At 43.0% G+C, this 23,480-nt stretch overlaps 2 protein-coding genes across 4 annotated transcripts; both read right to left on the bottom strand.

Moving 5' to 3' along the window:
- Positions 1-14: 14 nt before the first annotated feature.
- Positions 15-4,650, bottom strand: LOC137878482 (kelch-like protein 11). 2 transcript variants are annotated; one of them, XM_068718804.1, is made up of 3 exons: positions 4,588-4,650; positions 3,488-4,000; positions 15-3,265 (listed from the first exon to the last, which is right to left on the bottom strand). In XM_068718804.1, the coding sequence occupies exons 2-3, from the start codon at positions 3,952-3,954 to the stop codon at positions 1,681-1,683; spliced, it is 2,052 nt and encodes a 683-aa protein (XP_068574905.1). In that variant the 5' UTR covers positions 3,955-4,000; positions 4,588-4,650; the 3' UTR covers positions 15-1,680. The 2 variants fall into 2 exon arrangements, with proteins under 2 accessions (XP_068574905.1, XP_068574903.1); XM_068718802.1 differs by lacking the exon at positions 4,588-4,650 and having other exon boundaries at positions 3,488-4,049.
- Positions 4,651-5,207: 557 nt separating this feature from the next.
- aclya (ATP citrate lyase a) lies at positions 5,208-22,819 on the bottom strand. 2 transcript variants are annotated; one of them, XM_068718410.1, is made up of 28 exons: positions 22,709-22,819; positions 20,511-20,686; positions 18,722-18,844; positions 17,371-17,433; positions 17,036-17,226; positions 14,857-14,936; positions 14,173-14,303; positions 13,001-13,119; positions 12,287-12,423; positions 12,134-12,195; positions 11,928-12,045; positions 11,685-11,839; positions 10,960-11,053; positions 10,182-10,323; positions 9,850-10,018; positions 9,659-9,763; positions 9,370-9,566; positions 9,212-9,293; positions 9,021-9,131; positions 8,811-8,938; positions 8,608-8,701; positions 8,304-8,458; positions 8,059-8,209; positions 7,837-7,980; positions 7,602-7,715; positions 7,410-7,492; positions 6,930-7,006; positions 5,208-6,833 (listed from the first exon to the last, which is right to left on the bottom strand). In XM_068718410.1, the coding sequence occupies exons 2-28, from the start codon at positions 20,667-20,669 to the stop codon at positions 6,739-6,741; spliced, it is 3,279 nt and encodes a 1,092-aa protein (XP_068574511.1). In that variant the 5' UTR covers positions 20,670-20,686; positions 22,709-22,819; the 3' UTR covers positions 5,208-6,738. The 2 variants fall into 2 exon arrangements, with proteins under 2 accessions (XP_068574511.1, XP_068574512.1); XM_068718411.1 differs by having other exon boundaries at positions 20,511-20,681.
- Between the last annotated feature and the right edge of the window lie 661 nt (positions 22,820-23,480).

Below are 23,480 nucleotides of genomic sequence, written 5' to 3'. Positions count from 1 at the left end.
ACTGTGTGCAACCATTTGACTAACAAAACAACTTTAATTGCAAGTGATGACATTAGCATTTCTTACATCCAATACAAGGACACAATGTCAGACTATCACATGCAAAGCAAATTACAAAGCTTATTTCACTTAATATCTGCAGTGCTATTTATGTTGGTCATAAAGTGGAAATGAATATCATTTCTGCACTCCGTAACCTTTATGCTGTAATAGGCGCTGCACATCTGGAATTTCTGAACGTCAGTCACAACACATTCATATAAACAATCCTGTTTGTTTTGCCTATCAGTCAGATTCCTTTTCCATCTAATTTCTAAGATAGGAGGGTCAGAGGAGACCACCGAACAACACAGCAAGTCTCTAATATACACCCAAGTGGACGTTAAGTACAATAACACAAGGATACAACTAAACATTGCATGTTGGAAACGAGTCCGCGAATAATGATAACATTTGTTTTTTTCAGAGATCAAAACTTACGCACTCGGCTAAAGCCAAGCCTTTCCAAAATACAATCACCCTGTCTGATATGAAACAAATGAAATAAGCAAAGTCAAAGTGCAATAGCAACTTAAATCCCTACATTTCTTTAAGACTTTACAAACGATTAAATGTCAAAAAGTGCAGCTGTAGAGAAGCTCTGCGAACACAAATCATACACACTTTTTGCACTCGCACGCATAAATACATTTTCAATGTATTCTTCTTCTTCAACAAATGGGAATGTACACTGAGCAATAGACTGCCAAAGTGCAAAAGAAAGGAATGATTGAGCCATTGCCAGTGATTGGCGCTTAATGCAGTGGACAAATAGAATATTTTAATTTTAAGATAATTTAAAGGAATTATTTGATCATATCACATATTTTCAACATCACAGTTCTCTCATATTTCCACCTCTCCAGATACCAGGAGAAAGCTTTCACGTGTTAGATAAGCAACAAAAAATATATTGCAATTTAATATATTGTTGAAGGGAAACTGCAATCTAAACGTAAACTAGTCTACGGGATTTTAAGATGAACAACCTTTCTGAAATAATTCCTATTTAGTTGTTGAGGCTGCACAGAAACAAGCACAGTCATTCTAACAGAGCAATTATAATATAAGTTAAGAGTTAAGACATTTGGACGTACTTGCATGAAGAGATTGTCACAGTGTTAAAATGGAATGAGACTTCATTAAGCGAGTTGAATTGAATGTAGGAATGCAGTTATTAATAATGTCACATAGCCTTCCTAAGTACAGGCACACAATAGAGGAATGTAAAATATCCATCTAAATGTTGACATATACACCTTTTATCCTATGAATGTACAAACAGATAAACAGCATCTCTACCAACATACTTGACAAAAAGGATATTCAGTTGTTGGCTGCTATAGAACACTCTTATTCACATATTTACACTCCCCTCATCCTTCCTCACCGACCACAGGTCAGTGCACACCTGTCCACACATTTCATGGCATTCGACACATCAGCCTTTAACACAACACCGATGGCACAGAGTTCAGCGTAATGAAATCCAGGAGGAGAGCAACACGAGACCCGCTGCAGCAGGTAATGGGGGGGGGGGGGGGGGAGGGTTGATGAAGATGGCTGCAATGGAACGGATGCTTGCAGTGTATCCTCGGACAGAGCAGTGCAGTTTCTCCGATTGAGCAAACACCGACTTGCTCAGCACTCTATCTGCGACTGCAGCTGCCGGCGTAAGGTGAGCGTGCGCCGGTGAAGCTGCTGCATCTGCTGCATGCGATCCCGCTGGCGGGCCAGGTTCTGTGGCATGGGGTAGCGCTGGCAGCCGTACAGGAAGCGATAGGGGATGCGGACGTGGCAAGCGGTGGCTCTGCAGCGAGGCTGCGGCATGGGCGGCAACAGCATCCAGCGCTTCCTCTCGGCGCAGTAGCGGTAGGCCTCCTTGCGATACTGCTTGTCCACGTCGTCGCTGTTCTTCCAGCCTCCGATGATGAAGACGTCCTCGTCGAAGTGGCATATGGCGGCGCCCTCGATGCTGGTCACCTCCGGCGGCAGGCTCTCCAGGATCTCGTCAGAGATGCGCACGCTGATCTTCTGCTTGGCAACCTCCTCGCGCTCCGTGTAGCTCTTGGGGCAGCAGGAGGCCGTGTGGTAGAAGTTGGTAGAGGCCACGGCCATCTGGAAGATGCAATAGTTGTCAATAAGGGGCAGGGAGTCAACGTCCTGCCACTGGCGGCTCTCTGTGTCGTAGCGAGTGGTCACCGTCTTCAGTCCATCCTCATTATCTGTATCGACAGGTGTGCGGGCCGTGACGTACACGTAGCGGTCCTCCACGCTCACCGCCTTCACGTCTCGCAGGATTTTGGGCGCAGACTCCAGATTGACCCACTTGTCCTGGTCAGGCTCGTATATGCTGACGTCTTTGAAACCCGGACTGAAGTTCCCATGGCCGCCGATGCTGTACAGTACATCCTTAATACTGGTGAGACCAAAGGAGTGCTTGCGTGTGGTCAGGTTGCTCACCTGCTCCCAGGTGTTGCGGTTGGGATTGTAACGCTCCACTGTCTTGGCAAAGCCTGGTTCCATAGAACCGGCTACGTAGACGTGGGACTCTGTGGCCGCGATGGCGTGGCCGTCCAGGTGGTTGTGGATGTGTGGCAGGTTGACCCAACGGTCCTCGTAAATGAAGTAGCCCACGCACTCACTCAGGTAGTCCCCTCCTTCTGACACACCGCCTACCACCATGATAACGTCCATGTTCTGGCCAAAGCGAGGCTGAAAGGAGGCCATGTGGGACGACCAAAACTCCATATCGGTTGACTTGAGGTTCTCAAAGCGAATAGCGTGGCCCTCCACCGCCTCCGACACCAGCCGGAGGCAGGCCTCATTGGCGGCCACCAGCTGCTCCGTTTTCACCACCCTGGTCAGGTAAGTGGGCTTGATCTGTGGCAGCCTCAGGAGACGGAACAGCTCCTCGAAGTAGCGGCTTCGCTCCTCCGGGTTCTTCTGCACCCACTTCACCACAGCCTCAAACAGCACCTCCTCAGAATCCACCGTGATCTCAGCGTCGGACAGCCAGTCACGCACCAGGTGGAAGGGCAGCGTGTAGAACTCCTCGTCCTGGATTACCTTGTGGAAGTTGCGACGGATCATGTCTGCAGCCCGTAGAGCCAGCTGGTCCAAGGTGTACATGTGGGCTAGACTGTGCACCGCCACACAGTTGGTCAGGCTCAGCTTCTTCTTCAGGAACTCACCACAGAAATCCTTCAGCTGCAGCAGGAGGAATCTAGCATTGAGCAAACAGAGAACATGTAAGGTATGGGATGGATGTCAGTCCTTGTAACTGCATGATACTACTCTGTTTGCACTGGTTAGGCCAGGCCTCACATAAACAATACTTTTTTAGGCAACAGAGCAACCATAGGTCTCTCCTGCTTTGACTTTCAGAATCTCTCTCTCTCACTCAACACACAACACAAAGTGAAATGTTACTGTAAACAGAGCGTACCTGTCAGCTAGCTCCAGTACTTCATGTACATTGCAGGTGCTAACTCGTATTTCTCCAGTGTACATGAACTGGATGACACTCTCCACCGTATCCGGGTCTGGCCCCGGTTCCGAGCTCCATTCCTTCATCTCCACCCGACCGGACAACGACTCGGAGAACTGTCCTCCGAGCAAAGGGGGGAAATAGTCGGTAGCCGCAGCCAGGACCGACCTGTGGGCTGAAAACTCGCAGCTCTGCACGCTCCCGCTAGCCGCCCCGCTGCTGAAGGCCAGCGTCACGTCGCAGAACAAGCCCTGCTTCCTCTGCTCGTTCTGCCGCCGAGACAGCTCCGAGCAGTGGGCGGAGGAGGTGAAGTCCTCGGCCTCCTCCGCGTCCCCGTCTCCGACGAGGGCGCTGGGCGTGCTGGTGCCGCTGCTGCTGCTGCTCCTGGCGGAGGAGTCCTCCGGGTTGGGGGCCGCCGCTGCCATCGTGCTGCCAGCGCCGGAGGTGAGCAGTGGTGGGGAATGAAGTAAACTAGTGAAGGAAAGGAGGCGACATACGCAGCCACACATACATGAGTCAAAACAGAGGACGGCAACGAAGCGCGTTTCGCATTCGACGCGTCATATCCGTTGACTGTGTATCATATATTTTAATTTAAATGTCTGTTAAAGTGGCATCTATTTGAGTTAAACAGCATAGAGTCTTCCGTTGCTACATGAGCTTCAATATTTAATAATTTTGTGTATAGCTCTATTATTTTGTGTTTATAAAATGGAGACAGTTTTATTTAAATGAAAGTCTTCAAAAGCTTGACACGTTAAGTCTCTATCCATCCCCGAAGGAGTTAATACAATGGTGACTGACCTTATGACCCACTAATGAAAGTATTGCAATATTTAAAACAACCAGGAATGATTATCTTTAAAAGGGAACATCGTTTGCTTAATAAGTCATTGAAATTACATTTTTTGTTTTAAAAGCAATATGTTAGTGTCAATAGTTAAGTCTGATATCAAACAAAGGGTTCATTTTAATTTCATGTCAACCTAGTGATATATGTAACACACATAATTATATTTTACATAGGCTTAACATTCACAGATGAGCTAAAAACTTACCTTTTTGTGTCACAAGTGGTTGAGCATAGTTGATTTAAGTGAAATAACGAATAAGGAACCAACTTCAGCTCGGTAAACACAGACAGAATTACCGACATGCGCAGTGGCTGAAAGGCGTCGTCTACGTCAGAGGCAGCAGTCCCCACTAAGCTGAGCTTAATATATGGTTAGAAACTTGCACTGGCACGCATGCAGTTTGCTCTGCAGGCTCAGAGACAGACATCTTATAAACAGACTTTGAGTAATCATAGTGTTTCAATCACTGCTGTATATTTTCTGCACTGTAATGCCTGCAATAAAAAAACATTAAGTCAGACCGTTTCACTTTAATTTCAATAGGTTACTCTAATTGAGACAAAATCATAAGGCCATTCATGGCAGACATTTTAATTGTAATAGCAGAAAAAGCACGTTTTTGTAAAGTGTGTATAAAGCATCTTTGCGTTCACGTTAAAACAGCTGGACTGAGTCTAAAGAGATAAATGACGTGCAAACTTTAGATCTCAAAAGGGGAAAAAAAATAAAGACCCAAACCCAAACCTGACACAAGCACTTTGTTAAAATATTTATCTGGGCAGAAGTTAAATATATTGAAAAGAAAATGCTGTGCACACACACAATTACGTTAATTACATTTTATTTTACTCAATTACACAGTTGCCAACATACAACAAATCAGTAGAGGCATGTTCAATTCACATCGAAACAATTACAAACATTGCGACAATATTGGTGAGGTTTCTGGTTGTCCAAAGATTTTTTTAGTTTTGTTACATTCACATTATAGATGACACTGGTGATGGTTGACACATTTTATTTGGTCCTCATATATTGTGGGAAAATGTGTAATTTTCTTTATTTTAAATAGAATTGAAGTTGTGTCCTTCACTCAGAGTCTTACGAGTAGCAGATTGTTCACGTAGAGTTTCTCTCTGTTGAATACAAATATAGCAATCTGAAAGTCAAATGGCCCAAGTTGAGACTTACGTCGTCTGTGTCATATTAATTGGCTTTGTTCAAATGCAAAAAGACAGTGAGTAATAGATGGAGAAATATTGGGCATGTAATAACTTTTAAAATCCTACTCTAACAGAAATTAAACAATCTTAATTCATTAAAAAACATATTTAGACCTAATATATTAATCATGTGAAGACATTAAATATAAGATAGCATTTAACTGCTAAAATGATTTGCTGTCTTGTAGTGCTGATGGAAATATTCTAATAATAGTTCAGGTTATTGTAATGGGACTAGTGCATTCATGTAAACAATATCAAGACAGAATAGACCTTAAACATAGTGAATATGTAATCTTGTCATAGCTTATTTCTCATAGATTATACTATAACCACGTTCTGGGGCTTGTGGCAAAAATGCCCTAATCCACTAAAGTAACTGGGAAGAGATTTTTATTTTTGGTGTTCTTATGACTAACAACATTCGACTTCCATTTAAACTCTTTCAGAAAATCTCCCAAATTTTCCACCAGCTGAGAGAGATTATTTTCTGGTGACCGCGAATTGCAGCACATGCCAGGAATAAGTCATAATGGTCCCTTTTGCCACAGTAAACAGAGTGATGTTTCATTCCCCCCCCACTGCGTAAAAAACATTAAAGAAAATCAAAACTATACCATTAATACATCGATACATAAATAAAGCTCTGATCTACAGTATGTTCTCATAATATAGGCATTATTGCACTACATGTTCAACCCCTTGTAGCGAGCTCATGATTCTCAAGTGGCACAATGAAGAGAGCTGCACAGAGACACAGTAGTCTGTGATACATGCTAGGTTAATACAACAATGATATATATTTGGGGTAAAGAACAGTACTTCACTGGTGGTCAGTTGAATAATCAACTTTCCCCCCTTAGCTGTTTATCCAATTCATCTTCTAATCTCACTCAGTCACACCCCGACTTTGTTTTACTAGAGCGTTACAGTTTGGCAGGTTACACTAATATTCAAAGAGCTGCAGCACTGACGGGTTTCTAAAACTAAAAACATACTCTTCTTTTCAATATTTGCAATTTACAGCTGCATCAACAGTTACAGCTTTCCGATATTACGCCACTGCTTCGGGGTGACAGATCACAGTATGGGTGGCTCGGGTGAGGGGATTTAGAGGGTTTAGTCCCTCTGATTACATGGACATGTGTTCTGGGAGCACGTAGGAGATGTCATCCCAGGGGTGGCGATACAGACCCTGCTTCAGCCTCTTTTGGTCCAGGTAGTGTCCTGAGAAAATATGAAGAAGGATGGCTCGACTGTCAAGTGTTTGGCCATCTTGCACACGTTACTGTAGCAGTGTGTCTGTACACTGAAATTACTCACCAATAAATCCCATGCTGCGCCCCAGGACAAAGATGCCATTCAGAGCTCCAATTTCCACAAACTCATCGGCTTCATCCCTGCGACAGGCAAGATGGATAACAAGGATGAGAGTTGTTGAATTGAAAAGATAGCTGCCCACAATGTAGACATAATACTACTTATTTTGTACTTAAACTCAAACATATTGACCATGTGTGAAGTGCAGGCGGACGCTTTTAATTTAAGGCAATTTCTGCATTTTGTGGTCATTTTTAGTATGGATGAACTGTACAACAAATCTTTGTTGTTTCATATGTTTGGCATTAAGGAGTAGAAGCATGAAATCAAAGAGCTGAGTTGTCAAACAGCCTTGGATCTCTATGGCTTCAATATAACAAATGTAAACGTTTCTCTATATTTTGTCTTATATAAAGTAATCCTTTTTACAAAGTTTAAACTGTATAAAGATATTGTAAAAATGGAAAGTATTTATTGCCTCACCTTGTAAAGCCACCACAAGTCCTGAGCAAGTCCACAAAGGCTACACCAATAAAGCCATCCACATTCAGGATCAAGTTGGGTTTCTAATACAACAAAATCAACACACAGGGAAAAGAAGATCATGTCATTTTAAAACAAATGCAGCATGTCACTATTTAGTAAAGGCTGACAGGATGAAGTGATGAATATTACTTTGGAGGTGGTGATCTTCTCCACATCTAAAGCGTAGTCCAGCAGGTGGGTGGAGGGGAAGTGCTGCTTCACATAGTCCTTCAAGATCTGGACTCTCATGTCTGGATTGTTAATCTGGCGAAGCACAGACAATTCCCTTTCATTAAAAATCGTCCTTCTCCAATCAATCTTGTTTTCCTCTTTCTCTAGTACCTTTATATGGATACACACATGCTAAAGGAGCCATTGTACTCACCGACTTGACTCTGTGGCCGATGCCCATGATCAGCTTGCCATCCTTCTTCATCTTGTTGACAAACTCCATGGGCAGCATGCCGCTGTCAAAAGCTTTGCTGAACTGCTTTGCTGCAGCATCCAGAGCACCTCCAAAGCGGTCACCCTGAAAAAGGAAAAACTCTTGCTCACGGTGGACTTTTGCAGGTCAGTAAATAAAGCACACGAATCACGGGTGTCTTACGATGGTGAGAAGGCCGGAGGTGAGGCTGGATATGAGATCTTTGCCAGCTCGAGCACAGACGATGGTGTTGTGGGCACCGGAAACAGCCGGGCCGTGATCAGCAGTCACCATAAGGCACATCTCAATGAACTGGCAGGCATACCTCGGCAACCTGCACACAAAAGGGGGAAAACAAAAAGGTGGTTATAGGGTTAAATGATTTGTCAAGAGTTTGTTTATCACAACGACTGCGTTACTAGGCTGACCTCCTCTGGAACCAGAGAAGACCCAGAGTTCCTCCTAGGCCTATTTCTGACTTGAAGACCTCAGTGATGGGCATGCCTGCATAGATGAGCTCCTGACCCCTCTCGTCACAGATACTTGTCATGAACGAAGCAGGCTTACGGATCAGACCAAGCTCCTGCAGGGCAAGAGGAAAAAAATAAGTTTAATGCATATATTTGTTGTGATCCAGCTCTCTCATTTTAAAATAGGATTTGTTTCACTTTTGTTTTGCCCCCATCTGATAGATAAAAGCTTGATTCATTCATGTTCAGAGGGCAGACTCACTCGTGCCCAAGAGTAATCCATCGGCACCGTGGGAGGAGGCATCTCTACGGCTGGCTGGATAACTCCTTTGGCAACAAGGTCATCATAAACAGAACTGCATGAATGAAAAAAGACACAGAAGAGTGTAAGAGGAGTGCAGGACTCATTCTAAAACAAATACTAAAGAAAATACTGAAGGAATGAATGAGACAATGTGCACTGACTTGATGATCTCTCCCAGCTCATCAAAGCTCTTAGGGACGAAGGCACCAGCCTCCTTCAGAGCGTTGTTCTTAGCTACTGCTGTCTCAGAGGCCTGGTTGGCACAGGCTCCTGCATGGCCGAACTGCACCTGAGGGGGATGGGGAAGGTAGAACATGGGTCAGGTATTCCATCCTGTAATGAACTGTAAGACTCTACATCTGCTCTCTCACCTCTGAGGAGAACATGGTAGCACAGGTACCAATACACCAGCACACCACTGGCTTTGTGATCCTGCCCTGTTTGATGGCCTGGCAGATTTTGTACTCCTCCATGCCTCCAATCTGATGAAGGCAGAGACAGATTCAGGATGTAGCAAATCAATAACTGTTTAAAAGCTGCAGTGTGTGGATTTATTCCTTACCTCTCCCAGTACAACAATCATCTTTACTCCGGGAGTGTCTTGGTAGCGCAGCACATGATCAGTAAACACTGAGCCTGGGTATCTGCAGAAAAGTCCAATATTATAGGCCGATTCAAACCCACATGCGTACATACTGCAGATAAAAGATAGTGACATACCTGTCCCCACCAATGGCAACGCCTTCAAAAACACCGTCGGTGGTACGCGAGATTATGTTGTTGAGTTCATTGGACATGCCGCCCGAGCGGGACACGTAGGCCACACTGCCTGGGCGATAGAGCTTGGAGGCGAGGATGTTATCCAACATGCCTCCCGTGTTCCCGATCTTGAAACAGCCGGGCTTGATTCCTCCAACCTGGTCAAAAACACAGATTTGTTGATTTGCTCGGATAAAAGAACGCAGCGTGAAAGTGCAATAATCCCAATGAGAAGTGAAGCAAGACTTACGGTTGCTGGTCCAATGATTGTAACACCCTTCTCATTCGCGGCCTTGATGATCTTCCTGGTGTGGGCTTCAGGGATTCCCTCAGCAATGATGGCAATGGTGTGAATCTGAATGCAAATGATAGAATGACGTCACTTTATATTTCTCAGCTTTTAAGTACCTTGCAGATGGTGAAGGATGAGGCTGCACTTACCTGTGGGTACTGCATGGTCTCCATGGTGCTATCAAAGGCTGAACGCAAAGAGGCAAAGCTGATGACCACGTCCACATCGGGGTGCTTCTTCATGGCGTCACTCATGTTCTTATACACTGGTATGAGGATCTCTTTATGGCCCCAATAGTACTTCTGTTTGTGGTCTCCACTGAAAGGCAGCAATTGCAGTAAAAAAAATTGTCACACAGTGAAAGGACACCATTGTTTACTGAAGTGATTTTTATTATTTTAAAATGTACAATAATGAGCAGTTACACTGTCAGCAGAAGAACGTAAACACAAACTAAAGCAGGAGGGCAGAGCACACTTACGTGAACGGGTAGACCATGGCTGCAACAGACGGCTCCTCTCTGGAGCAGGTGTAATCAAAGTCCATCATACCCTGTACTGCCCGTGTCTGCATACCCCACACTATGGACTTGGTGTGTTTGCTGAACAGGGTAGTTGGCTTGGCTATAGGGAAAGAAAAGATCTGAATACCAGGTGACAAATCTGTGTATTATTTCTTCAACTTTTTCCTGTGCATTTACATACAAAAACGTCCATGGCTTTTAGATATTATACAGGTACTTGTTTTCTTCATGGCTTCTATGAAGTTTATTAAATAAATATTTCATACAAGCAAAAAGTGACAGGTGCACATGAATATAATAGAAACCGAATTAAGTTAAAATAAACTGACATGGGGATGAGGCCTTTTTCGGCCATTAATACGATTAATAAAAGACTGATAAAGTATTTCACCGCCATAAAACCCAGCATGCTTTAGGGTCTGGGATTGCTGATGTTTTACATAATCATAACACAACACAAAATACAATTTTTATCTTTAAAATGTTTAGGATTAGGTGTGTATGTGTCCAATTACTTACAAGTGTACTCTACTTCCATTTTGGTGAGTTTGAACTACAGAGTCATCCTGCTGTCCAAAGGGGGAGCTATAATACCTAAACTCAACCATGCATGAACACAAGGCTTCCTTCCACCTGTCATGCTGCTCAGCGGTGGACCCATGCATGGCAACACATCGGAACCTTAGCGTTCAGTGTGCAAAGATGTCACAGTGCAGTTGCGACTGCGTTTTCTCACCGATGGGAGCTCCAGTTTTGGCCTTCTTGGCTGGCGAGTCCTCAACTTTGGCTCTGTTTTCAGAGAAAGAAGCAGTTCTGCTGGATGCTGGGGTCTGGAAATGACCACAAAAAAAAAGAGATTCATCCATTTTTTATTCTGCTATGCACATTTTAAAAAGTGTGTGTGCTAATGAGGACAGCTCTGTAGAGAACTGATCTGCTTTAACTGTAAACACTGGCAAAACTGGTGCTTGATGAAGCATGATAAAAAAGGAGCAGGGTAGCCTCAAACACCCAGGTTATTTTAGAAGATGTCACCTGCACACAAGTTACGCAGTGACATCGGCTACACAAGTAGACCTTTGTGAAGTATAACCAACAGGACAAACACACACACACACACACACTTTTCTGAAAGCCTATGCACTACACAGTCTTAATGGATGCCTTAGGGCAGTCGCAGTGAGTCATTGACTGTGATCTCAAGACTATCTGAGTGAGAGCAGTCCACAATGCTCTGCGATGCCATTACACAAAAGAGCCATTGGGCTTCTGATAATGTGGTTCACTAAAAGGACACGACACTAACTGAAACAGAGGCTGTGGCATGCAAGTCCCCTGCACACTCCATCACTAAACTGCACCACACTATTGGTGGAGCCGACGATGTAAATTCACTGCACAGTGAGGCGACACAACATCGTGACAGCCTACTTGTCTCTGTGGGGTCAGTATATGTCATACCGATGTGCTGCCGCTGGAGTTGAGAAGGAAGTTGGCAGTGTGGGCAGCAACAGGAGGCTGGTTGGGGATTGGCCGGTGGCCCAGTGCCATGCCAACAATGGCAGTCATGTGAGTTTCTGTGCCAAAGACATGGATGGGGATCCCAGTAGTCTTGCCTGAGGAGAGCAGGCACAGGGAAATTAAGTGTGGTGCTTGCAGACTAAAAATGCACTCAAGAAGTATAAATAAGAATGTACAACATACCAACTTCTCCCATCACTCTGAGGCCTTCCTGGTAGTTGGGGCCTCCACGGCGGACAAAAATGGTGACCTCGTGCTCCTTCAGTGGCACCTGATAGTCTCTGATGGCTCGAACAATCCCCTAGCAAAGACAAGGATTAAGCTCAGTGAATAACTCGATGAAGTAATACCAAGGCTACTACATAAACAAAAAGCCTCTGATACTGTACCTTAAATGTTGCTGCAACATTCGTGAAGTTTGCAATGCTTCCTCCGATGATCAAAACTTTTCCTAGAAAACGTCATTACAGAAACACAATTTTAGAAGAGAAAAAGACCACTTTGAGCACACACAGAAAGCTCCGTCTGAGCTGTTTTCCTACCATCGGGGTGCTTCTCTCTGGTCATCAGAGACAGGATAGTCTTGGCGTAGTCATAGGTTTGCTGTTCGCTTGGTGCTCCTGAATACTCCCCATAATTGGCCAGCTCGTTGACGCCACCCAGGTCACAGATTGTGTCACTACGAGAGTTTTATACGAGTCACCCACACAGAGAAAAAAGGCAACAACAGCTGTGTGTCTCCTATGCTGGGACAGTCGTATCAATATTCTAAATAAAATGAGATGATCAGCAACTTAACTTGAGCGCTAAACTTCAGAATGCACTTAAAACAGTAGATGCATTTTTATCATCGGTTCTGAATTCATACTGAACTGTAAACAGACACAAACACTTTGCACAGAGGGAATAATTAGTTATGGCTGATGTGTCTGCATGTCACGCTTTACACCTCCAACAGACGCGCTCATTCCTCCAGACTCACTAAAATGCCAAGAATCCAATTTACCAGGCAGCTGAATGGGCAGAGTCTGAGCTGCTGCACCATCAGTCTCACTACTGCAGCACTGGCATACACTGCTAAACCTAATTATGTGTAGTGTAATCAATGTAATGAGGATGAAGTCAGGAGACAATTTCGGCAGCCAGAAGAAAACATCCAATTGGATTATTTCCGATACATGGCTAGTGGCGTCCCATTTGTTCAGGCTTTTGGTTTATACAGTATGTGGTCCTGCTCTGGCACTATGACTGGGTACCTGTACACCACTGAGGCTCCGCCTCCTGCCACCATGGTCCAGATCCGGCCTCGCGGGTTGAGCAGGGTCAGTTTGAGGCTAGCACCACTCTTGGCATCAAGGTCGGCAATGTAGGCCTCCTGCAAATGTTACAGAAAGGGCCGATCAAGACTTGTGAGACACGCTATATGATTGCTACAGAAGTAGGCAGTGTGTGTGTGTGAGTGTGAGTGTGAGTGTGAGTGAGTGAGTGAGTGAGAGAGAGAGAGAGAGAGAGAGAGTAGCCTTAATCAGTGCAGGACTTGCACAAGCGCTTCTTCATTTGGCCACAATTCATTTCCTGTGCTTGCATTGATTTTGAACCGCTATTAATTGGAAATATTGAGAGGATGTGATGTGCATTAGTGGTTGTTTGTGACAGCCAGGGCCACAGCTGGTGGCTGAGAGTAAAAAAGCTCCCAATCAAAGGCTCCCGCTGTCCCTCATCTCCACTCTAGTCTCAGAGCAGCCCAATTAGAACAGCCCGTCTGGTGCACAGACAGTCTGTCTCAAGCAAGCAAGCTCCTACATGCATCAGCCAAAAATAAAAAAAAAAAAGTCATGTATACATATTATTGAGCTCTGTCATGCAGGTGATATAGATTACATTGCTCAAAAGTAAACATGGAGGGCTTTAAAAATACATTAGAATACCTTCATAATACTGGTGTGTAATGGTATTGTAAGCCTAATTCTGAAAAAGCTAACCAAAAAATATCACCACTCAAAATCAGATCTTTTCTAACAAAAGCATCTCGTGCATCTCATTACAGTACAGGACATGACGTCACCATACTGAGTCTTTATGCATAGGCCCAGACGACCTTTACCAAAGCTCTGTCTCGTCTCCAGAATGAGTCATGAAGGCTGATTAACAGCTGTGTTGATACGACCCTTCCTCAGTAATTCACATGGGGCAGCTGGGTCATATAATATATTGGAAGTAAATCCAAATTGTCTACCTTACATTTAGTGATGATTTGAAATGATTGAGGTAACTCAGGACTGTTTCTTCAAATTGATAATTTGCTTCTACTTAACACTACAAATAAGCTTTTTTTTTTCTCCCTCTTTGGAGAAGATTGCCAGCTATTTGATGCAGGCAGATTGAAATCTGACACACTGCTAGCTCCGTCTCTCCAGTGCTCCCTCACCTCAGGATAAGCCTCCCTGCCGAAGGGTGGAGGGAACTCCACGTCTCCCCACTTGGCCTTGCAGATATAGTCAGCTGTGGCATCGATCTTTGCTGCCATGTCCAGCACGTAAACGCCATCTTTTGTGACCACTGAGAGAGAGAGAGAGAGAGAAAAAAGAGATCTATACTCCTACAAGGTTTACAAACACCCACCCACTGAGTTTCCTTATGTCAGCCTGGGAGGACCATGCCTCAGGCAGAGGTGACCACAACCTTCCTGCAGGAGGTGGAAGGAAAGTGAAGATGAAGAGGAGGAGGAGGAGGAGGTATGAAATCAAAGCAGGGAGAGCCGGTCTCAGCAGCACTGCTACATACACAGGAACAGCTGCCAGAAGGCACATACTGGTGCCCAATTATTATATTATAAATACGGGCTGCCTTCATCAAACAGGAAGTGCTTGAATTATTTAATGTTTTCCTCCCTCAGTGTTAAAAATGTGCAAGAATAAACTTCTGCCTCTTGGCTTTAAGAAGATGTTTTATTATGCATCGATGTTTTCATCTCCAATTTCCTTTTGATGTCCCCTTTGCATAATTTCATAATCTGATAACATATTTATTGACAAAATATACATTGCCATCATGATTGCTTGTTCAGACACAGCACATCGATGTATTTGAGAAAAAAACAACAACAACCTACCCAGCGGATTGATCTCCAGGTATGTGAAGAACAGGTCCTCATACAGGTTGAAGAGCCCAACAATGAAGCTGGCCAGGACCCTGAGGATGTCCGGTTAATCGTGTTATAATATTAAAGAGTTACGATACAGTTGAAATAATTAGTTGAAAAATTGCCAGACAGAGAATTCATCTGCAGCTATTTTGATAATGAACTACTCATTTGAATCACTTTTTAAGCAAAAGTGCAAACAGTCGCTGGTATCAGCTTCTTAAATGCGAGTGTATTCTGCTTCTCTCTGGCTTACATTGTTGTAAATTTAATATGTTTGAGTTTTGGGCTCTTGTTCGGACAAAACAAGCAATTTCAAGAAGTCATCTTGTAGATAAAGCAATTGATGAATCGAGAAAATTATTTGTAGTTTTTTTGACAATAAAAATAATCATTAGCAGCCCTAAAAGTGTAGGATCACTGTAACTTTAAGAAGAAAGAAAGAAAAAAACATTAAATCGTTAACTGAATACACAAACCGCCATTTAATAATCTCCTTGACTTGCTAAATATTCACAGCATTGCAATGCAAAACTCTTAATAAATCATGTACTGGTTTTATAGTTTGTTTTGGAGTTAATCATATTCTATATTTTTAAGTAAAAGGTAATTCATTCTTAATTCTTTAATACTGGGCTGTATTTATGTAATAAAATGTCCCTGTGCAACCTACACCTGGTGATTGAAAAACAAAGCATAATCATTATACATTAATATATAATTATATTGCATTTATATCATATTATTTCCATGTAATTCAAACCATGACAAACTACAGGCAATATCCCTGACGGATTGTTAAGGCTGAGCTGGACAGGAAACAGTCCACCTGTAAATTAGCTGCTGTAGAGAAGGAAAAATCTAATTTGCTTCCTCCATCACATGTCAAAACAGAGCAGTGAGGAGTGGCGGGTTGCTTGAGGAGGAGGAGGAGGAGGTGGGGGGAGGCTGTGTTTTGCTCTCCTGTCTGTCAGTTGTGCAGGCAGCTCGCAGCCTTTGTAACCACGTCAGCATGTTGTCAGGACTCCGACTGGCCTGTGGGGGAAAACTGTGACCGAATCCCTGAGTGGCTCAGCTTCCCATGTCCGCTTCTGATGGGAGGGCAAGAAAACTGTCCGAGTGCTGCTTTTGTTTTTAATCCAGAGTGTGAAGAGAAGAGTGCATGGGGTGAGGAGGTGAGCTGGGGTTTGGCAGAGTGACTTCAATGTCAGCCAAGACGGTGAGTCTGGCCAGTATATGCTGTCACAAGAGGACTGCTGGAGAGATGGAGAGGAGGGGCTGGGCCACGGTATCGTATCCATCAAAATAAAACGGGCGTGCTCTGAATGTCACTGTAGTATAAAAAAAAAAAAAGCTGGGGGTGGAGGCTGATCGAAGAAAGGCGAAGCAAAGGAGAGTTTGTCATTTGTCTAATGGAAACCCTCCATCCTTCTCCTGCTGCTGCTGCTGCTCCCCCACATTTACTGCCAATATCAAAGTGCTTTCTCTGAGTCCATTTATGTGACCCTTTTGTTTTCCTCTTTCGGTTTAATTACATAATGGAAAATGCTCCCCGTTTTGGTCTTTTTTTAGTAGTTTGGTGTAAATCTATGTTAATACTTTGGTAGTTAAGTATATCTGAAAATCTTTAAGAGTGCTTTTGTTTTTAGAGCACAGAGTCACTGCTTTAGAATAAATTACCTTTTTTTGTCATTTGAAAATATGTGTGACATGGAAATCATCGATCTCCTATAAACGGCTGGCACACATGGGAGCTTTGACATTTAACTGCTGACAATACACACGAACATGCTATAAGACAGGATTTCGGCAAGAGCATTGATGTCAAATATGCACCAGGTGGACACAATAATAGAAACTAAAAAGCTAATTCTATGAAATATTAAGCCTGTGAAATTGTATTTTAGTTGGAGATGTTATCACAAAGCTCTTGGTTTAATTATATATTTTGATGTCATAAAGTCTTTTTAAAATTTCTTTTAAAGTGGTAAACTTTACCACAGGATGCAAACAACACAAATTCAAACTATAGCACCAAAATCTACATATACTATATTGTCCACTGCCAGTATTTTATTTTTTTAACTCTCATTATTGACACAAAGCTGACGTTTTGCATGTGCACCACAAATACTTTCATTTAACTCACACTTTCTTGTCATTGGGGACGTGAGTCAGCAGCTCCTTCTTCACGGAGTCTTCACTGATCTTTTCATCCACCCCGATTAGCAGCTTCTTCGCCTTGGCATCCACATCTCCCACATCCACCCCCCCCTCATGGTGAAACAGCACATAGTCGCCTTCACGGGCGGCGTAGATGCACACGTAAAACTCCTCCTCCTGAACAATGGGCCGGTAAAATGACGCAGACGTCGGTTAGTAAATGTTTCTGAACCAGGCATTTTAGTGTCTACTGGTAGTAGTGATAACGTGTAAATAAGGCATGTCAAGACTGAGCTGGTAGATGTGTAACGAGAGCTTTACCTGCTTATGGGCGACAAAAGGCTCGATGAGGAAGTTCTTGAGTACGCCCTTGGCTTTTCCAACCTGAGGATCATCAACAAAGTAATTATAAGAAGACGAAATGCTGAGTAGACAAAGAAACAACGTTTAGCATGAATTCCCATGGGTTTAAAAACTATAGTGTCTGACTAGTGTTCAGATTGTGGGTGTTTCCATATTGATGATTCAGTCTTCTTGGACTGGTGGGAGGAGGCGACAAAAGGTACATTAAATCAAAATGATAAAATAAGTTAATTGACATTTAAGAGAAAAAGTAGACAGGTTGAGAAGAAGGAGGAAGAAAATGTCATGTATTGCTCAGGAAAAGCCCAGCTAACACAGCCCCATCTCATCTGGTGGGGCTGTCATTGTTGCTCTGTAAAAGGCCAACAGGCATGAAGTAACCAGGGACCGGCTGAGAGCAGCCAGCCGGAGAGAACAGGACAAAAAAATAAAAGAGTTGCCATTTTGAAGTGTGCTGAGCAGAAGGCTGTTGATGAGGCAATTCAGATAAATGAACTGACCTTTATTACCATCTTACAGAGAAAAAAATAAAGAAAAGAAAAGCCATTTATGTTTGGGTATGAATGGTTCAATTTAACCACACATGGAAAGAAAGGGAGTGAAAAGGATGCGTTAAAGTGGCTCTATTAAATAAAATAAATTAATTCTATTTTAATGCATCCTTCTTATTCTAACTGTAAGTCAAGTTTTTCACAACATACATCTGATAAATAAACATCTGCTTTACTCTCACTCTATATATACTCTTAAGAGGATAATAAAGATAACATACAAGTGGAAACACTGCTCACAATACAGCTGTGGCTTCATTTATTTTTATTTACCGCCACCAGCAGCAGCTGACAGTTTCATCTCATCTGTGAAGAGATGCATCTTCGCAGTCTCAGTGCTGCAACACACGCGCTGACGCTCGATGCTTTATGAGCCATCCTAGTCCCTCCATAACCCAAGCTCCTTGGTTTATGAGGCGAAGCAGCGTCCCAGTGGCACAGTGAGGGATCTTTTGTGCTGTGGTTATGCTGACTGGATAGATGGACTGACTGTTTATTCAGCAGCGCTTCAACTAACTGGACTGATTTACTACCAGTGGATTGATACTGAACCTCTCAGTGATCTGGGCAGCTGTTTAAGACAACATACAAAACACACAAAAACCAAACGCATCAGTGCAAAACAGGTAAAGAGGGGTGAAGGAAAGGGCAACAGGAGGAGTGTCTGAATAAAGCTCTGGGATAATATTGATTGAAGGAGTGTTCAGCAAAGTGAACGCTCTCAAACACAGCAGAGCAGCAGAGGGTAGATGACGTACCGTCGTCTCTCTCAGGAGGCGGGACTTCAGCCACTCTCTGACGCCGCTCAGGTCCAGGTTGACGCCGACCAGGCCCAGCTTCCCTCGCCTCTTGATCAGCTGGTCGGGCTTCACCACCAGCCTCTGCAGGAGGAAGATGAATAATGGGAGATTTGAGCAAGATGCCTACATTCAGCCTTAAATAAAAAAGGCATCAAACTGACATATTCTTTTTGTTTTTAAAGCTATTGCAGAAAGACTGCAGTCCATTTTTTGGTTATGTATTTCAGGTAGATTGCAGATCTGTGCTCTGAATAAAAATATATTTAAGGGAGTAAATCTGAACAAAACAAAGATATTTTTACACATGATTTCTATAGCTCCGCTGTTGCATTCACATCTCTACTGAATATGTATTTGCTGAAAGCAACAAGCTGGACATGGTAATACATTCAAAAGTTATTAAAATGTCAAATTCTGTTGAAGACATTTCACAAAGACAGATCGCTACTCTTGATTAGTATTCTTTAGATTCAACTAGAGCTGAAATGATTGGTAAATTAAAAAAAAAAAAAATCAATTAATCACTTAAGTAATTCTTTTAGGGAAAATATAATTGGGTGCAACTTTTGAAATGTAACCCCAAATGTAGTTTTCTATTTTATTATAGTAAACAGAGTGTTTTCGGCTATTGGACTATTGTGCCGACAAAACAAGCTATCTGAAGTTATTTACTTTGGCTTTAGGAAGTTGTGATGGGCATTGTTTACCGTTTTACAAGTGATGGAGAAGAGAAAAGGAAAGCTAGATCCAACAGACATTCTTTCCACAAACAGCTTCGAAATGTGTTCCATGATCAAAATGGAAAATGACACATAACTTAATACTGTTCATCTTAACTTCCAACATGTGACAGCAGGTGTTTGGTTATCATTCAGGGGTATCTGGGATCAGCAAATCCCAAATTCACAAACTACTTTATCACCTGGAAGCTGAGGTGAACGTTACTTAAGTAGGAACTTCTCACGCAAATCCAAATTTACATCCAACCCCCACCGACTGAGCACGACTCCTCTCACTTACAAGACAGATGAAGAGAATAACTTATGACAGTGGACCCATTAGTATCTGGGTGCTCGCCAGTGAGCAAAGAAAGAGGGTCGAGGGTGAAAGTTAATGTAATCAACCTAATCAATTCTACTGCACATATCTCCATGCATCTGCCCTCCACATCCTCCTCGTAGATAAAAAAACCTTCAGCGGGGAGGGAGGGAGACACAGGGGGAGAATGTCATCTTATCCTGGGAGATGAGTCACGGCGCAATTAAATTAACTTCTATTACGGCCCATCTATCTGCCAGTGCTTCGCCATGAAGAACAGCGAGAGTTGATCCGAAAGCAAGGCGACGCAGCCTTCCTGTACCTGGAGAACCGCTTGTGCAAGAACCCGTTCCTGAGCTGAACCCCTGACCTACCTGTTGACAGAGCGAGAGAGAATTTTTGTTCACTAACTGAGAATGGAAAAGAGAAGAGCGCATTTTGTTTTCTGCGATGTTCTCTTCTGCATTCACGTTTCATTTCCTCAGAGCTGCTCTGCTGTCCGAGACGTCAGCTAACAAGCGCCAAGAGAGCACTCTGCTGCCAGCCTAAGTGATTGTCTCCATAAAGAGGAGATCATTTCCCGCAGCCTTAAGGACGACTGTGCTTTAGGCAGTTATGGGCTGTAAATTTGTGATAACGCAAACTCACTGTTTTCATTTAGCTTAAGAAACCACGTTTCATTTTCTCACAGCTGGATCTTCTGCCTCACCTCTGTGAGCAGCCATGGGTGCTCCTTCGCCAGTCGGTCAAAGTCGGTCTCGGCCGTCACGTTGGCATAGCGGAATCTGTTCTGGACAGCTGCCGATGTGCAGATGTGCTTGTAGAGGAACTCCTTTCCCGTCTGCTCAGAGATGGCTTTGGCCGACATGACTGCTTCGGGCTAGACTGGCCATAGAGGACAAGAAGAGAGGCAGATACAGAGATGTTGAGAGGGGGATGAATACAGAAAAGCAGACATAAACGATGGACAAAGACATGGAACGAGCACGAGAGTTTTTTTAACTGCTTTCTGAATTCATCCACGATCTCCTTTATGAGTGAGAAAAACAAAAACAACATGTCAGACATCCTCTGCTGTCAGAACAGTCAAGAAATGGTCTCAGACAGCATCCTGATGTGCATTTTCAATTAATCTTATAGACATAATGAAGTTTAACTGCACAGAATTAAGAGGCTAGAAAATCTGATTACAGATTCAGGCCTTCTGTCCTTTTGCACAGTCAGATTACTGAGTTTGCTGAAACCAGCATGACACAGACAGCGAAGCCAGTGAAGCTAAATACAACACGATTAGCCTCGGTTTGTTGGACCTGCACACTGATGAGGTAATGTGCACTTATTTGCCACTCAAACAATCAGGTTCCACTCTGCACAATCAAGTGTGCAGAGTGTACTAAGTGGACTCTCTGCACCGTCCTACGGCTGCAGAGGTAATCTAGTGACAGTTAACAATTATCAGCAGGGCCTGAAAGCAGCATAGAAAGACATTTGTGTTTCAGGTCCATGAGTGTCCGAATGTGCCGGAAGTAAAGTAAGAAACTCAAGTACTTTATTATAGCGTCCATAAATTTTAATTACAAAAGAGCGGAGTTGTGACCTTTACACTTTTAGCCACAAGCTTCACTCGATGAGGTCATCTCCAACAGGACCAACACACACAGCTCACAGCAGGACGTCAGGGTTTGTCTTTAAAACATCAATCAATTCTCTCTTACCTTAGCTATACCCGATATTAGTACCAGACTAAAGCCATTTAAAAAGGTGAATTCCACCAACCAGGTGAGAACTCCCATATAAATCAAAATGTGATAGAAAATCTTTACAGACATTATCTGTCTTTTCACTGAACAGAGGTTCCTTTGTCTTTTTTAGAGGAGACGCATAAGACGCAACATGGAATCATTTTTCTTCAATGATTGGACCAAGATCAGAAAAAAATGGGAAATGAATTACGCTGTAATCTAGATTTACATCACTTACAATCATATGGTGTAGCCAGTAGAACCGCTACCTCACTGAACCGACCCCCGATGTTGGACATTCCCACATTTTCACATTAAACTCCGTCCTGAAATCTTAGCAGCTTGTTGTTGCTTTCCAATCAGCAACAATATATTGTACATCTTGTGGTACAACCTCTGTGGGATGTTGCATTTGTTTCTTGTCCGTGGTTCATTAAGCTAAAAGCCCTGATGTAGGCTCACACAGGAGTCCTGCTCCACACTACGGCCCTGGCAGCTGTTTCTTAAATGGATTACTGGGACTGTCATGGTCCTTTCTCTTTATTGATCATCGTTCCTGTCCTGAGTCACCACAGCGCTGGGTCCATTTATCCAAAAAGCTTGTGCAGGTTCCATACATCATCTAGTTTCTCTGTGAAACTGAAGTGTCAGAGGTATTAAATATCACTGCGTCACATCATCAGCAACACTGATTCAGATGACGCACAATAAGATCTAAAAAAAGAGGCGATGATGGATGACTGGAGGAGGAGGAGGCACAGAGCTGGACCAGTGGAACTAAACCAGACAGACAGTGAGGTGAAAAAGATGAAAGTTGGTGCTTCATATTCACTTATAACGTCACCGTTTATGACAAAATAACGTAAACAACAAACCCTGCCTGGCTTTGCAAAGTTCATAGATCAAACAGAAATCCACTGATGCCAGAGATAAATTACTCAGCCGACCTGTTTCATTCATTTACAAACCAGTCAGACAGCTATGTTTTGGCAGATGTCCAACATTCCAAGAAAACTTCTTGATAAGCATGATGTGGCAGGTTTGACGTGGGTTGACAGAGCAGTTCAACTTTTTTTTGTAAATCAGAGATAGAGACAGAAATAGACAGAGTTAGGGGCAAGAAGCAAAAAAGTAAATGCATATTTAAAAACAATATTTAACTTACCTTGTGTATTTTCTTCCTTTGATGGTTCTAGAAGTATGTTGTGGATGAAACTCTGAATTTTCCTAAGCAATTTTTGCTTCCCTCTCGCCGTCTGTGGATATCAGAGGTGCCGAGGAGCAGGGCTTCCTGGGAGTTTTGTCTCCATTGCCCATCTGCCGATAGGCTAGGCTGATGTTTCCTCGCTTCTGATTGGTTCATTCCACACCATGCTTTATTGCAACCTTCAGGGACACTGGGAAACATTGGAACCACGCGGTGGGAGGCACACGAACAGGGCAAGTAATTCAAACACAAAAAGCAGTGGTATAGAAGCGCTATTCAGCTCCTTTGCTGAAGTACCAATACATGTCCTGCATTAAAAATCTTACTTAAGTATTTTTTTTGTTACAAAAAATATTTGAAGCGAAATATGTGCATTTATATAAATAAACAATATATGCACAGTCCTTGTAACTATTATAAGCAAAATGCGTACTTAGTACTTGAGTATACGAGCTTTGTTACACTTCAACACTGTAAATAAGAGAATGGGAAGTCTGATATTTTTTACACATTTTCTATATTATATTCAAATATAAATCTGATTTTAAAAATGTGCGTGCTTTGAAGAAATATAGACGCGTGGGACTTTTTATTGTTATGCGAGTTTCAGGAATTTTATAATACAATTAAATATATAAATAATAAAATTCAGTAAATAATTATTGTTTGCTTCAAAATTAAACAATTACATGCCTAAAGCACATTTTCTCCACTTAATTTCGCCACTGGA

The sequence above is a fragment of the Cebidichthys violaceus genome, unplaced genomic scaffold, assembly GCF_023349555.1.
Source record: "Cebidichthys violaceus isolate CVI_PGR_0920_01 unplaced genomic scaffold, fCebVio1.0.p SCAF_23, whole genome shotgun sequence".
Lineage (NCBI taxonomy): Eukaryota > Metazoa > Chordata > Actinopteri > Perciformes > Stichaeidae > Cebidichthys > Cebidichthys violaceus.
Note: the sequence above shows the minus strand (reverse complement) of the source record. Positions and strands in the feature narration are given on the sequence as shown.

What these genes read in the sequence shown, in the direction of transcription:
- LOC137878482 (XM_068718802.1), bottom strand. Translation starts at nt 4,038, where the DNA reads ATGTGTGGCTGCGTATGTCGCCTCCTTTCCTTCACTAGTTTACTTCAT. An exon ending in GTACTGGAGCTAGCTGACAG is followed by an intron (nt 3,266 to 3,487) that starts GTACGCTCTGTT and finishes GCTCAATGCTAG; the next exon opens with ATTCCTCCTGCTGCAGCTGA.
- aclya (XM_068718410.1), bottom strand. Translation starts at nt 20,669, where the DNA reads ATGTCGGCCAAAGCCATCTCTGAGCAGACGGGAAAGGAGTTCCTCTAC. An exon ending in ACTCCAGCGGCAGCACATCG is followed by an intron (nt 11,054 to 11,684) that starts GTATGACATATA and finishes GGTCATTTCCAG; the next exon opens with ACCCCAGCATCCAGCAGAAC. An exon ending in AGAAGATCACCACCTCCAAA is followed by an intron (nt 7,493 to 7,601) that starts GTAATATTCATC and finishes TTGTTGTATTAG; the next exon opens with AAACCCAACTTGATCCTGAA.